The sequence below is a fragment of the Neovison vison genome, chromosome 6, assembly GCF_020171115.1.
Source record: "Neovison vison isolate M4711 chromosome 6, ASM_NN_V1, whole genome shotgun sequence".
NCBI classification, from domain to species: Eukaryota; Metazoa; Chordata; class Mammalia; order Carnivora; family Mustelidae; genus Neogale; species Neogale vison.
Window position 1 is genome coordinate 96670041 of NC_058096.1, and position 15941 is coordinate 96685981.

Sequence of the window (15941 nt, forward strand, 5' to 3'; positions counted from 1 at the left end):
AATTTATTCTAATTACCGGTGAAATTCCCCCGACCAGAGCAGTGCTTACATACATTAGAATTTAAATAAGCGGCTGCTGATTTGAAGTCCACCTGGAGAGCCACGAGTTCCCTCCAGGGCCCCTCCAGGCCAACACAACCACCCAAGTCAAAGCCTCTGAAACCAAATTTAAGTAACATTCCTAAAGCAGAAAGTACGCAGGCAGGAAAATCTTCCGCTTCCAGCAAGCAGTGAAGAAAAATTCACCGTGGGAGCACTGATTTAAAGGATTTAGTAACGCTAAAAAAAAAAAAAAAAAGCTGGCGGGGCGGAGAAATCCACTCAAACTTGACTCAGGAAATGGGAAGTTTATTGAGTAAACAAGCGGTAGCCACAGACACACCTGCCACAACCAGGGAAGACCAGGGACTACCGCTACTGCCTCCGGTCACATCCGGGTACTTCTCTACCGACTCCTGACGTTCCGACGTGCGATCCGTTAGGTTTATTTGAAACACACGCAGAGCCAATCCATCGGCGCCTGAGGGGAGGGTGCGGAGAGCGGTGGCCAATCACCGCCCCTCTGGAGACCGCAGCCTATGGGAAGGAGGTTGACATCACGCGCCAATCGGCATGGCTTTTAGAGAAAGAGGCTCATTTTTTGAATTGGTTGTGGCTGACACCCGCGAGGAATGGCGGTACCAGTAAGGGGAATCAGTGCTTGAACAGGTGGACTTCCGAGGCGATTTTTGAGAGTGGTGAGGACTTTGTGGATGTGGGTTGGGGAGGTGGGGAGTGGGCCAACGTCCCCGGAGCATTGGGCTCCTTTTCTTGTCGGACTGCCCCACCCCGATGACCGCGAATCCCGAAGCACCCCTGCTCAGGCTTCCTGGCTCTGGAAACTCCCCCACTGCACTCCCAACAGCTAGGCAGTGACACGCAGTGGGATCCCGAAGGCCTGGTCGTGGGGCATCTTCATCCCTCACCTGGTGAGGTATTTCTTCCGGAAGAAGATCTGGGTGAAGGGAGGGAGTTGGGAAGAGTGGTCTCGACGAGCCGCCTTGTCCCTGCGGTTCTGGCTGCCCACAGCTGCTGCCTTGGGGACTTATCTTAGAGTGCTTAGTGGTTTCGCTCTAGGATTCTTCTTGGTGCCTTCTGTGTAGGAAGTAGACTTTTTCGTTTTTAAAAACGCCAGCCCATTCCGGCCTCCGCCTAACACCGCCCCCCCACCGCCCGCTTGCGCCTTCCTCCGGGGTACAGATTTATTTGGCTTTGTGGTTAAAACTGGAGCCTCTAGAATCAGCCCGGATTTGAATCCCTGTTTTACTGGCTTGGATGGTTACTTACCTGTCTTTTCTAGGCTTCTTTATGACATGGAGACAGTAATAGTACCTGCCTCTTAGGATGGTTTCAAAGAGTAATACAAGTAAAAGACTTAGAACAATGTCACATATTAAGCGTTAAATATTAACATAATGTTTTTAATGTTAACACTAATGTTATTGTTGTAACACCACCATCATATCCAGTATTTCATTGACTTCTTCTGAAAAATGATTACCTAAAAAAATAAGTAAAAAGAAACCTAAGGTGGATATTTAAGTGACGGATTTCTCTTTGGAATGAAAAGAGGCATGTGTTGTAGTTATTTAGTCAAAAGCTGCTTGATTATGTTCTTGGATGAGAATTCAGGTGTATAGGTTTATGAACACTAATCCTCTTATACAAGTTTACAGAATACGTGAATGTGAAAAAGTAATGATTGTATTTCCGTTTTTAATCAGAGTGCTGATGTTGTCATCAACGTTCCATTCAACTCTCTTTTTTCCAAAATCTGAAGCTATTTCAGCAGTAAATTGATCATATACAGTATTATCAGACAAAGTTTTAATTTTTAATTACCTATTTTGATGGCCTTTAAACAGGCATAAGAGAAAATGTAAACTCATAAAGTGTTTTTGATTATTAAAATCTCCCTCCTTCATTCTTTAAAGTATGTTGGTCTATCTCTTGACCTTTTTTAAGGTTCTTTTAAGGGAACGTTGAGTGATAGCCTTTGTAGAATCTTTCTCACTGAGAACTTTTAAGTGTAAGGAACTTAAAAAAAATAAGGACTGGATAGAATTTGTCATTGATTCTAAGTAGAGACTGTTACTAACAACTAATGGGGCATTCCTTTGGAGAGCCTTAGAATAATGATTGCTATAGATGTATGGTAAGACAATTTAAAATGTTCACATTGTGAATATTATGAAAGTTAATAATTGCCCCCTTATGATGCCATCTATTCAGTTTTCATCACAACTGGATTTGAGTTGTGCTATCTTCTTAGATGTGGAAACTGAGCGCAGAGTTGAGACAGGAAGCTGGGTTTCCTGGCTTTGAAGTGTGAGCCTAATAGTTAGGCTTAGGTCTTTGGATATTATTAATGTTGCATATATTCATGCTACTTAGCATCAACATCTAGGTATGATGTTAATGACACCTTACTAAATGCTATTTCTCCATAGCATATAGTTTATTTAAACTATTACTTTGATAAAAAGCTGGTGGAAGATATTTGTTTATTTTATTAATGTAAAAAAAGTAGGAGGCTAAAGTAGGTCAGACATGTACCAGATAAAGATAGGGCCTCCTCTTTATATTTGCCCAGTATTCTGGAAATTAACTTGAGGATAATAAGCTTACATAATACCCTTGATATGAATTGATGAAAATTCATTTAACTTTTTATTTCCTGTTTGCCTAGCTTTACCACTCTTAGGTCCTGAAGTCTTTAAAAAAAAAAAAAAAAAAGTGGGGGGGCGTCTGGGTGGCTCAGTGGGTTAAGCCGCTGCCTTCGGCTCAGGTCATGATCTCAGGATCCTGGGATCAAGTCCCGCATCGGGCTCTCTGCTCAGCAGAAAGCCTGCTTCCCCCCACCCCCCCCGCTCTCTGCCTGCCTCTCCGTCTACTTGTGATCTCTCTCTGTCAAATAAATAAATAAAATCTTAAAAAAAAAAAAAGTTTCCTTAAATGTCCAGAGTCATATTGGCATTAACCCATGTGTAATTTTCTTGTTAAATCTTTTAAAGTAGAGATGATAGTAAATTAATAAGAAAATACAGATGAGAGAGCAATCTCTCATGAGATATACAGAGACATCCACAGAGAATGAGTCAAAAGCAGTGGGTTGGGAGTTGAAAGTTGTGCTAGGTGGAGAATTGAGTACTATTCAGTGTAACTAGGTGAATGGAGTAAATCGTGATCTGTGATTGAAAAATGCTGAGAAACACATTGTGGCTGGAGCATAGGATATATGTGGACTGTGGGAATTAAACAGGAGATGAGGTTGAAGAGGTAGGCTAGGATGAAACTGTATACCTACACCTGATGGTGAATTTGGACTTGACAATAAAGGGAAGAATGTTCACAGAAGTTTAAGCAGAAAAGTGATATGGTCACATTTGTTTTTAGGATGATAAAGTTGTTTGGAGCTATTGTAGTTGACCAAGTGGCCATTGTAGCATTGAGCATAGAGAAGTGGGGCCAGGTCTCAGCTCCTTTTTCTAAAATTTGAAGCTGTTTTGGCAATAAACTAACAATCAGAGATAACCCAGTGAGGTTCCAGAATACTTGAGATAGGATTGGTGGGAACTTGGGGGAGGGCAAATAAAGTAGAGGGAAGAGTCAGGATAGATCTAGTTTTTGACAGGGATTATTTGAGTGATGATGGTAGTATATTGTAAATGAAGATAGGAAGAAGAATGGATTGGTTGAGGCAAAGGGATGGAGAAGGAAGGAGGTAGAATATTTATGACCACCTTCTGAATTTTCATTATGTCAGGTAATGTTCTGAGTACTTTTCATACGTTGTTAGTTTTACTATATTCCTTTCATCAGGTAGTAGTATCTTTATTTTACAGAAGGGGAAACTGAGGCTCAGAAGTTGAATGACATTTCTTTGGTTCAATATTAAGAAAAATGAGTAATACTGCGTTTTATAAATTCTGGATATAAAAGTAGAACCTCTAATGCATGTTTTTGTCCAATGCTCATGTATTTTTATTCAATCTTTATTTTTTTCAGCCAACAGAGAAGAGTACTAATAATGGCTGACAATAGTGTCTTAACATCTACTGGGAGGACAAGCTTGGCAGACTCCTCTATTTTTGATTCTAAAGTTACTGAAATTTCTAAGGAAAATGTATTTGTTGGATCTGCTTCGTATGTTGAAGGTAAACCTATTAATCAGCTTTAAAACAGCAAATCGCTGTTTTAATACTAAGCTTTCTGGCTAGAAATTTAGAATTTAACTATATAATACTGTTAAGCTACAGTAGTTATTGAGTAGATATTTGTTGACAATCTCTTTATACTTTGTAGATTTTTTAGAGTTTTTACTTCAATTCAGTTAGTTAATATATAGTGTTATATTAGTTTCAGGTGTATGATATAGTAATTCAGTACTTCCATACATCACCCTGGGCTCATCACATATTTAAACTGCCCCCCCATCAGTTTGTTTTCTATAATTAAGAGTCTGTTTTTTCTTTGTCTCTCTCTCTCTCTTATTTTTTTCACTTTGCTTGTTTTGTTTCTTAAATTACACACGAGTTAAATTATATGGTATTTGTCTTTCTCTGACTGACTTAGTTCTCTTGGCATTATACCGTCTAACACCATCCATGTTGTTGCAAATGGCAACATTTCATTCTTTTTATGGCTGAGTAATATTTAATTATATTTATATTCCACATCTTCTTTATCTGTTCACCAATTGATGATGGAGATACTTGGCTTCCGTAATTTGGCTATTGTAGATAAAGCTGCTATAAACATATGGGTGTGTGTATCCCTTTGAATGGTTAGCACTCTGGACTCTGAATTAGTATTCTTGTATTCTTTGAATAAATACCCAGTAGTGCAGTTAATGGCTCACAGTGTAGCTCTGTCTTTAACTTTATGAAGAACCTCCATACTGTTTTCCACAGTGGCTGTATCAGTTTGCATTCCCACTAACTGCACGAGAGGGTTCCTTTTCTCCCCATCCTCACCGACTCTGTTATTTCTTGTGTTAATTTTAGCCACTTATACTGTATAGATTTTTTATTAAAAAATTAATTTTTAAAATTAATTTTTATTAATGCTTCCCAGCTTTGAAGGAGAAAGCACCTTATTTTCGAATATTACTTTTTCTATATATGAGGGCAGTCCAGCTGCAACAGTTAGAATTTATCCAGTTATGACTGGTTAGGTGAAAAGCCACTTCTTCCCTTAACCACTTTATAAATGGGTCTGTCCTGAAGTTGCATGCGCTGTTGAAGAGGATGGCTTTGCAAAATAGTGAATACATTTTTTGGTTACGAGGAGTACTCATTAATGTACTGTATACTCCATGGCAATTTGTTTTTTCTTTCTCTAAAGTGATAGATGGCCAGATTTTAAAAATAAACTGAGAATTAAGTTGTTTTAGTTTTAGAGAATGTTATGATCTCCTCAAAGACAGAAAAATATGCCAGATATAGCCAAAATGGGGAATAGGAACTGTTTTTTTTTTTTTTTAATTAACACATAACATATTATTTATTTCAGTGGTACAGATCTGTGATTCATTAATTCACAGAACTCACCATAGCACATACCCTTCACAATGTCCATCACCCAGCTACCCCATCCTTTCTAACCCCTGCCCCTCCAGCAACCGTCAGTTGTCAGAGTCTCTTATGGTTTGTCTTCTTCTCTGGTTTCATCTTGTTTCATTTTTCCCTCCCTTCCTCTATGATTCTCTGTCTTGTTTCTCAACTTCCTCATATCAGTGGGATCATATGATAATTGTCTTTCTCTGATTGACTTATTTCGCTTAGCATAATACCCTTTAGTTCCATCCACGTCATTGCAAAAAGCAAGATTTCTCTTTCTTTGGCTGCATAGTATTCCACTGTTCCATTGTATATCTGTTGATAGACATCTGGGCCCTTTCCTTCATTGGGTTATTGTGGACATTGCTGCTATAAACATTGCAGTGTATGTGCCCCTTTGGATCATTGTATTTGTATCTTTCGGATAAATACCCGGTAGTGCAATTGCTGGTTCATAGGGTAGCTCTATTTTCAGCTTTTTGAGGAACCTCTATACTGTTTTCCCGAGTGGCTGCACCAGCTTGCATTCCTACCAAGAGTGGAGGAGGGTTCCCCTTTCTCCACATCCTCACCAACATCTGTTGTTTCCTAACTTGTTAATTTTAGCCATTCTGACTGGTATGAGGTGGTATGTTAATGTGCTTTTGATATGTATTTCCCTGATACTGAGTGATGTTGAGCACTTTGTCATGTGTCTGTTGGCCATTTGGATGTCTTTGCAGAAATATCTGTTCATGTCTTCTGTCCATTTCTTGGTTAGATAATTTGTTCTTTGTGTGTTGAGTTTGATAAGTTCTTTATAGATTTTGGATACTAGCCCTTTATCTGATATGCCATTTTCAAATATCTTCTCCCATTCTGTCAGTTGTCTTTTGGTTTTGTTGACTGTTTCCTTTGCTGTGCAAAAGCTTTTGATCTTGATGAAGTCCCAGTAGTTCATTTTTGCCCTTGCTTCCCTTGCCTTTAGCGATGTTTCTAGGAAGAAGTTGCTGTGGCTGAGGTTGAAGATGTTGCTGCTTGTGTTCTCCTCAAGGATTTTGATGGATTCCTTTCTCACATTGAGGTCTTTCATCCATTTTGAGTCTATTATTGTGTGTGGTGTAAGGAAATGGTCCAGTTTCATTCTTCTGCATGTGGCTGTCCAATTTTCCCCACACCATTTGTTGAAGAGACTGTCTTTTTTCCATTGGACGTTCTTTCTTGCTTTGTCGAAGATTAGTTGACAGTAGAGTTGAGGTTCCGTTTCTGGGCTCTCTCTTCTGTTCCAGTGATCTGTGTGTCTGTTTTTGTGCCAGTACCACAGTGTCTTGATTACAGCTTTGTAATAGCGCTTAAAGTCTGGAATTGTGATGTTGCTAGCTATGGTTTTCTTTTTCAACATTCCTCTGGCTATTTGGGGTCTTTTCTGGTTACATAAAAATATTAGGATTGTTTTTTCCATTTCTTTGAAAAAAAATTGATGGAATTTTAATAGGGATTGCATTAAACGTGTAAATAGCTCTAGGTAGCATAGACATTTTCACAGTATTTGTTCTTCTAATCTATGAGCATGGAATATTTTTCCATTTCTTTGTGTCTTCCTCAATTTTTCTCATGAGTATTCTATAGTTTTCTGAGTACAGATTCTTTGCCTCTTTGGCTAGATATATTCCTAGGTATCTTGTGGTTTTCGGTGCAATTGTAAATGGGATCAACTCCTTTAGGAACTGCTGGTTTTGATATTAGTACCTGATAAACTTATTTAAACATTTTTAATTTTAATAGAAGAAATGCCTCAAATTGAAACGAGAATGATATTGGTTCAGGAAGCTGGAAAACAAGAAGAACTTCTAAAAGCTTTAAAGGTATGGAATTTTAGCCTTTTTAAAAAAATTTTTTTTTTTTTTAGGAAAGGCTATTTTTCTTCCATCAGTGCTTAAATAATTTTATAGTTTTCTTAATCTTATACATAAGTCTCTTTTCCACAGACTATTAAAATAATGGAAGTCCCTGTTATAAAGATAAGAGAAAGTTGTCCTGGAAAATCGGATGAAAAATTAATAAAAAGTGTTGTTAATATGGTAGGTCAAGCACTTCATTGCATGTGGCATGCTGCACTACTCTTGATTGTGTTCTTAAATTCCGTTTAATGGTGATGGGACCTATATACCAGCTCTATTAGTTTGTGAGGATTGCCATAATAAAATACCAAGATTGGGTGGCTTAAACAACAGAAATGTATTTTCTCAAAGTTCTGGAGACTAGAAGTCTCAAATCAAGGTGTTGGCAGGTTTGGTTTTTCTTCGGGTCTCTCTCCTTGGCTTTCAGATGGCCACCACTTTTTTGTTATGTCTTCACTTGGCCCTTCTGGCATGCACATCCCTGATAACTCTGTGTGTCTAAATGTCCTCTTCTCGTAAGTATACCAGTTAGATTGGATTAGGGCCCACCTGGTGACCTCATTTAACCTTAATTACCTCTTAAAAGTCCCTATATTCAAATCAGTCTCATGAGGTCATGAGACCTCTCTTGAGGTACGGGGGTTAGGACTTCAATGTGAGTTTTGAGGTTACACAATTCAGCTCATTGCATCAGCCTAGCAAATAAAATCCAAACAACTCACCTATTCAGAATTTTCTTTTAAATGATTACATTCTTTTTGCATAGGAGTCATGTAGGTACTTAAATATTTTCATTCTTTTTCATAGTTGTATATTATAAAATGTTAAATAATAAATTAGCTTTTTTATAGTCTACATTTGCCACATGACTACTACCTATATGTTTCCTATCTTTCTCTTATTTCCTTCATATATATTGAAATGATTAAATTAATTTTCACCCTTCTTGTAGATACTAAGTGCGATAGTATTTTTTCTATTTTGATTTCTATAAATCATTCTGAAGTTGATTACACAGGAAGAACTGTTAAATGTGGCATCATTTTCTTAGAATAAAAAGTAATAGTGGACATCTTTCTAATGCATCTTATTATCAAAATGTGTATACTTAAAAGAAATCATTTTAGTTTTATATGTGTATTAGATGATTTATAATGAGTAAGCCATGTCAAAAGGCATGCCTTTATAATACTAATATTCAAAATTTAATATCAATATAGATGGAGATATGTTTATATAAAAATACAAATAAGTAAAGAAATAAGGCTGTTCACTATTAAGTATAATGCTTATTACACAATAAAAGTACTATTTAAATTTAAAAGTTTCCTACAAATATAAAAATAAAAGTATCGATAGTGAATTGATTTTTACGTGTTATTTAGAGTTAAATGAATTAATTTTATAATCTATAAATAATTTTTATTTCTAATAACCACCTGAAAAAATCAAGGAAATTAAAGTGCCCTTTGTAAAGATGGAATCACTGGAAGAATTTGAAAGTTTGGATTCTCCAGAATTTGAAAATGTATTCATAGTCATGGACTTCCAGGATCCCATTTTTGATGAGTTACACAAGACTGATTGTAGAATTATTGGACCACCAGTTATCTTAAACTGTGCCCAAAAAGGAGAGGTAAGAAAATATACATTTATTATGACTTTCAAGGTTAAATTTTTATTCATGAATTTTATGAAAATTTGTAAGCAGAAAAGTCCTGTTAATTGTTGGGAATATGTAAGATTTAGAACGGGGTAGTATTGGCTACTCTAATATTGTTTTAAAAATCTTTCTATTGTAACTTTTTGGAGTGAAAATCTAAGGCTTTTGGAGGTTAAATAATGACAATTAACATATTTGTGTGTATATGTACATATATAAATATCTTAGTACCTAAAATGTAGGTACTAAGAAATAAGTTGGCAAGAAATAATTTGTAATAAATAAATAAAATGTAGGTACTAAGAAATAAGTTGGCAAGAAATAATTTGTTAAACGTGGGTTCCAGAAATGTATATACATATATAAACTTACTTTCTTCCACAGAATAAATACACACTTTCATTTTTATTTGTTACTGCATGGTTTAAAATTAAAGAAATTATTTTAGCTTTTTTTTTATATTGGGTTGTAAATTTAAGTTTATTTACTTTAAGTAATCTCTACACCCAATATGGGGCTTGAACTCCCAACCCATAGGTAAGGAGTCTCATGCTCTTCCAACTAAGCCAGCCAGGGGCCCCACTTTTTTGTTTTTAGTAACATTTCAGTGTTAAGAGTTGTAGTAGAGTTAGTCTATATACTTTGATTTTGTTGCTACATTATGCCGTTCTTAAGCTTGCCTTTATTAACTTAAAATTGTTTAGGTCAATTTTGTGCTTCTTTTGTTATAGATACTTAGTAAAGTGCATGATAATCTTTAATTCTCTGTTTTGATTCAGAGATGTTGCTTTCAAAAACCAAGTAAATCTTTCAAGATCAAAATTGTGAAATACTTGCATAATGGTGGAAATTATATAACTATACCTATTTTTTTAACCATTCTTTTTCCATTATATATATCTCCACTGCTAAAGTTATTTACTATTTGCATGTTTTTAGCTCAAAAATTGGAATCATATTTGGTTCAAGTATATGTGTAATTTACATGGTGTTTGTTATAAAATATTTTGAACTGTTTTAATTTTGATTAGAATCATTTACAATAGTTTATGGAGTCTTAAATTTTTCCTAGTAGATAAAACTTTGAATGTGTCAAAGTATATTTTAGAACTGAAGGTTTGCATATAAATGTGTTTCATTTGCCAGTAGTTACCTGTGTTTAGATTATGTCTGTCAAATATGAAGTAGGAGTTATGGGGGATTTTTGTATTGTAAAACTTGTAATCTGTTTTTTGCTATTTTTTTGGATGCATATTAAAAAATGCAAGAAATCTTTGGATTGACAAAGTTGACTGGCAAGAGGGGGAAATATGTTTTAGCTTGAAAAGATGTGTTCTCTTCTCTACTATAAACTCACAGATTTAAAATTGTTGTGTCCTTCAGCCTTTGCCTTTTTCATGTCGCCCACTCTATTGTACAAGCATGATGAATCTAGTACTATGCTTTACTGGATTTAGGAAAAAAGAGGAACTAGTAAGTATTTTAAAACATTCTATTCAAGGAATATTTTTCCCTGCCAAATAAATTTAAATTGACACTTTATTGGTTAATTATATCATGGTTTTATTTTAAACATATTGAAGGAGAATTTATGAATATACTGTTTGAAATTTTATGAAGAAACATTCTGAGGAGCCTTGTAAAAAAACATTTTGTTTAGGCTGACAGGCATATGAATTAAGAGAAAAACTTCATTATTATTGGATCCATTTAAATTGCCTTTTTGTTAAGTATCATCAGCCACATTCTTTGAAGTTTTTGTTAATACATTACAGTTTTTTGTTATACAAATCCAGCCTTAAAGTATGTTCATTGCTCTGGAGAATTCATAGAAACTTTTCTGATCATAAAATTTTCTGTGTTGGAGCTAATGGGGTATTACTGTAACTGTGGGATAATATTGGTGTTATATAACCTGGTGTTTAAAAAAAATAGTCTTCTGTTTAGGTTGTATGAAAGCCAGTTGTTTAATTAAGTTTTGGGTAATTATCTTTACTAGCTTATTTCTATGTGTAATTTTGTCTGTGCCAATTAGGCAATCAATTTTTAATTTTTTTGACATAAAATACATAACTGTATAAAAATTCTTGTATGTACTTTATAAATAAAAATTATTCAGTAGATCCTAAATGACTTCTAAATATAATTTAAAATTTTGTTCAAATTAATCATAAAGTTAATGTTGCCTAATTTTTCTTTTGAGGTCAGATTGGTGACATTGGTTCATCACATGGGTGGAGTTATTCGAAAAGACTTTAATTCAAAAGTTACACATTTGGTGGCAAATTGTACACAAGGAGAAAAATTCAGGGTATGTAAACTTGGGTGCATTTCACTATAGCATTTTGGAGGGGGATGGATTTAATAACAGCACTTTCATCCCATCTTTTTTTCCCATGGTTTATTGAGGATGAGAAATTCAATTTTTGCAAATGTACATTTAGTAAAAATTTTAAATCAAAGGAGCGTGGCCCTTTTTAAGGAAGCAATGGTACCTGAGTTAGGTCTTGAAATAAGTAGGATTTGTGAATGAGTAGGACTGTGGAGGTTTGGTAGATGGGTAACATTTCAGACAGTTGATTAATATTAGCAAAGTTTACTATAAGCATTGGTGAATAAGGGGGTTGGGAAGTGTTGAGCAGATATTTCACTCTTGTCTAAATGGTCTTAATAAGCACAAAGCTATGTTTTTATAAGATGATTGAAAGATTTAACTATTACAAACTATAAAAGAACAGGAGAAACTAACTAGAATTAAAATCTCAGTTTAAGGTTGCACTTGAATATCTTAGGAAGAATTTATCACCTTGTTCCCACCCTCCATCAGTGTATTTATGTAACAAATGGTAATTTTTGGGTAATGTTGAATTCCTGAGAGGTATACTTTCCAATTCATATCTTAGTTTTTTGTGACTTAATCAGCTATTTTCTTCTGTAGTCCTGTCTTGGGGTCAGTACTTCCAAGGAAGTAAACATGGAAAAATAGAAATATAATAAAATAAAGATGAACTTAGCTTCAGAGTTATATTTATTTAAAATAAGGAAATGACTTGGACATGGAACTTGTTCTAAATTATTTTAACCTAATATGTATGATTGAAAAACAGTTTTTGTGTTAATTTTTCTTTATATTTTGTCATAAAGCAGATGAATAATGATCTAAAGCTGCAAAAAACTCTGTGTATAAAATTGCTTAGAAATTCCATGAGTGCAGTTATTTAAGGTGAAAATTTATTTTAATTAATGTTTATATTTTTAGATTGCTGTGAGTCTGGGCACTCCAATTATGAAGTCAGAATGGATTTATAAAGCTTGGGAAAGGCGGAATGAACAGTAAGTGTTTAGAAAGTCAGTAGTTCAATATTTGAATTAAGTATGTTATGAAGATAAACCCAAGTGTCCACACCCTTAAATTCATAGATAGTATAGACAAAATGAATTTAGTCTTTAGGTAGCCTAAGGAATAAAGTCTAGGAGGAGCAAAGTTATAAAAAAAATTATAAAAAATTGAAAGTTGGAAGAAGTCTGTGATATCTTCAGACTCTTCCTTGTGAAATAGTTTTGATTATCATTATCATTTTAAAACTATTAGGTAAAAACTTAGTGCATCTGGGTATTTAGATTGTTACTTTTTTTTTCACTGTTTTTCAGGTTTCTTTTTAAGTGTTGATTACAATTTGTAACGTGTTAAGCTTTCCAACTTCAAAATTCCTTGCTCTTCTACTACATTATTACTTAACATTTCATGAAACTATAAAACCCCTGGAATACAGAGAAAATTTCATATACAGAGCAAGGATTTGAATCTTGTAAAGACTACTTGTGATCGAATTTTGTTAGAAGTTACTTTGGGGATGACCAAGGATGCACCAATTTTTTTTTTTTTTAACTGATGTTTTTGTGAACATTTCTGGACTACATGTAAAATATTTTCAATAAGTAGATATCCTGAAAACCTTGAGAATTATTATAGATTTATAAATTGATAACTGAATTTAAGTTAAGCTGGTTTTAGAAGAGTCTATTTTCTTTTTAGGGATTTCTGTGCTTCAGTTGATGACTTTAGAAATGAATTTAAAGTTCCTCCTTTTCAAGATTGCATTTTAAGTTTCTTAGGATTTTCAGATGAAGAAAAAACCAATATGGAAGAAATGACTAAAATGCAAGGTAGAATTTACTATAATTTTTTTATTATTTTATTTTATTATTATTTTTAGAATATACTGTAAAAGTTATATTTTTTTTCCCTACTCTTGCTTAATCATCTCCTGGCGAATATGCCTCTTTAAAAATTCAGGTTTGGAGATAAATAGTTTGGTTTATTTATGCTTGCATGTATTTATCTTTAGGAGGTAACTGTTTACCCGTTGGAGATGAAAGATGCACTCACCTTGTAGTTGAAGAGAATGTAGTAAAAGAACTTCCATTTGAACCTTCGAAAAAACTTTATGTGGTCAAGCAGGAGGCAAGTAATTTTAGAATAAGATTGGCTTTTTTTTTTTTTAAGATTGTATTTATTTATTTGACACACAGAGTGAGAGAGACAGAGAGAGAGAGAGAGGTCACAAGCAGACAGAGAGGGTGGGGGAAGCAGGCTCCCCCCTGAGCAGAGAGCCCGATTCGGGACTCAATCCCAGGACCCTGAGGTCATGACCTGGACCGAAGGCAGAGTCTTAACCCACTAGCCACTAAGGCACCCCTGGCTTTTTTTTTTTTTTTCTTTTTTTAATATATAGAGTTTTGTTTTTATTTTATTTTTTATCTAAAGTAAGCTCCACACCCAATGTGGAACTTGAACTCATGACCCTGAAATTGAGAGTTGCGTGTTCTACCAACTGAGTCAGCTAGAAGCTCCAAGATTGGTTTTTTAAAAATACTACTAATTGCTTCTCTGATAAGATAAATTCTTAATTAAATTTTTTTTTCTCCTACCTAGTGGTTCTGGGGGAGCATTCAAATGGATGCCCGAGCTGGAGAAACTATGTATTTATATGAAAAGGTATGCTTTTTTTGTCCATTAGTCATTTGTTCTGTGAATTTGATTGCGTAAAGATAACATTTCTATCCAAAAAGAGCATGATAGAATTGGCATACCAGTCATCTTTTATGTCATGTTTAAGAGTTTGAGAATAATTGAACAATTAGATACTGAGTAACAGTTTGTGTAGATTTAAGTAAAACTAATGCAATAGAATTACTTTAATATATGTCATTTTGTGGTACTTCTTAGTGATGCCATTATGAACAATAAAATCCTATCTTTAGAAATTTAGAACCTTAAGGGAAAAATAGATAATACAATTATAGTGCAGAATATGTACTATAGTTGAGTAATTACTAGCCTCACTTAGAGACTCAGGCAGGACTGAAAAGAGCAAATAAATGTTGAGCCAACTTTCTAGGCTAATCTTGTAAGGACATTCAACTTTGATAGCAGGTAGAGATGGTGTGAAGTGTGAAAGTATATTGAAATAGCAGGTAGTTTAGTATGGCTCTAGAAAAAAAGTGTGGGAAAGAATGCCAACAAATAAAGCTAATGATTTAGGTAGAACTAAGGAGTTTTTTATAATGTTAAAGAATTTAAGTATTGGGGACCATTGAAGAATATTAAGAGAAGAGATGTCATTAGAAAACTGACTCTAGTAGTAAATTGTAGGCAAGGAAAATGGAACCTTTATGCTAGATTGGTGAAGAGTGGTATCATTCACCAAAATGTGGCATAAAGTCATAAAAGCAGACTTAAAGATTTTCTTTAGTTGGAGATTTAATTTAAATGGAATAATGAAGGTGAGGTGCAGATTTATTGTATTATTATAAAATCTAGATAGGTACTATATTGTCTTGTCTTCTGACTCTTTTTCTTAGCATAAGGCTCTTACCCATAAAGTTTAAAAACTGCTTAAAATTTCAGGAGAGAACTTTTAAAGTCAAATGTTATTTGGCAAATATTGGAGAGCAGTATGTCCAGGTACTGTGCTCAATGCTAAGGATGCAGTGAACAAACTATGAATGGTCCTTGCCCTCTGGAGTTTATGGCCTAATGGGGGACTAGACAGTAAACAGGCTTATGGACGAATATGGAATGGTGATAGAGCTGTGAAGAAACAGAATGAGGTGCTTGGGGTTGGGCAATTACAGTAGTCCCCGGACTGTTGTGTTTTATGACTCTTCTAAACTACTTGGCAGAGTATGGAGTGGTAAAATTATTGTGCAGAATCCAGACTTTGTTAGACTTGTAAATATATTTTTCTTCTGTTCCTGTCTCAGTATAGAGCCAAGGAAGTAAAATTGAGCTTTTGTGCTTTTGATTGCAGGCTAATACTCCTGAGCTCAAGAAATCAGTGTCACTGCTTTCTCTAAATACCCCAAACAGCAATCGCAAAAGACGTCGTTTAAAAGAGACCCTTGCTCAGCTTTCAAGAGAGACAGACATGTCACCTTTTCCTCCCCGTAAGCGCCCGTCTGCTGAACATTCCCTTTCTATAGGGTCACTCCTAGATATCTCCAACACACCAGAGTCTAGCATTAACTATGGAGGTAATTCACATTTTAAAAAATTGATCATTAAAATTTAGTGGAATGGAATAATTACTAGAATATAGATAAATCACTACTGCAGAGAATATGAAAGGTTCTGCCTTTTATTACCTTTGTTCTAGCTGAGGAGAAAAAGCACAGAAAAATGCTTCCATTTAATGATTGCTTATTATATGCTAAGTGCTTTCTATATTTTATTTGTATATCACTCTAGAAAATGATAGAGCTGTTCAAAGAGCAAATTCTTAACATTAGCAAAAC

At 34.7% G+C, this 15941-nt stretch overlaps 1 protein-coding gene across 1 annotated transcript in view; it reads left to right on the forward strand.

Moving 5' to 3' along the window:
• The first annotated feature begins 628 nt into the window (after positions 1–628).
• The window catches only part of ECT2 (epithelial cell transforming 2), a 60319-nt gene continuing 45006 nt past the window's right edge, over positions 629–15941 (forward strand). The window contains 12 exon segments of the mRNA XM_044251807.1: positions 629–737; positions 4048–4196; positions 7365–7444; positions 7568–7660; positions 8934–9116; positions 10527–10616; positions 11347–11454; positions 12403–12476; positions 13180–13310; positions 13493–13608; positions 14080–14142; positions 15458–15680. Coding sequence (XP_044107742.1) covers positions 4070–4196; positions 7365–7444; positions 7568–7660; positions 8934–9116; positions 10527–10616; positions 11347–11454; positions 12403–12476; positions 13180–13310; positions 13493–13608; positions 14080–14142; positions 15458–15680 — 1288 coding nt within the window. The 5' untranslated portion in view covers positions 629–737; positions 4048–4069.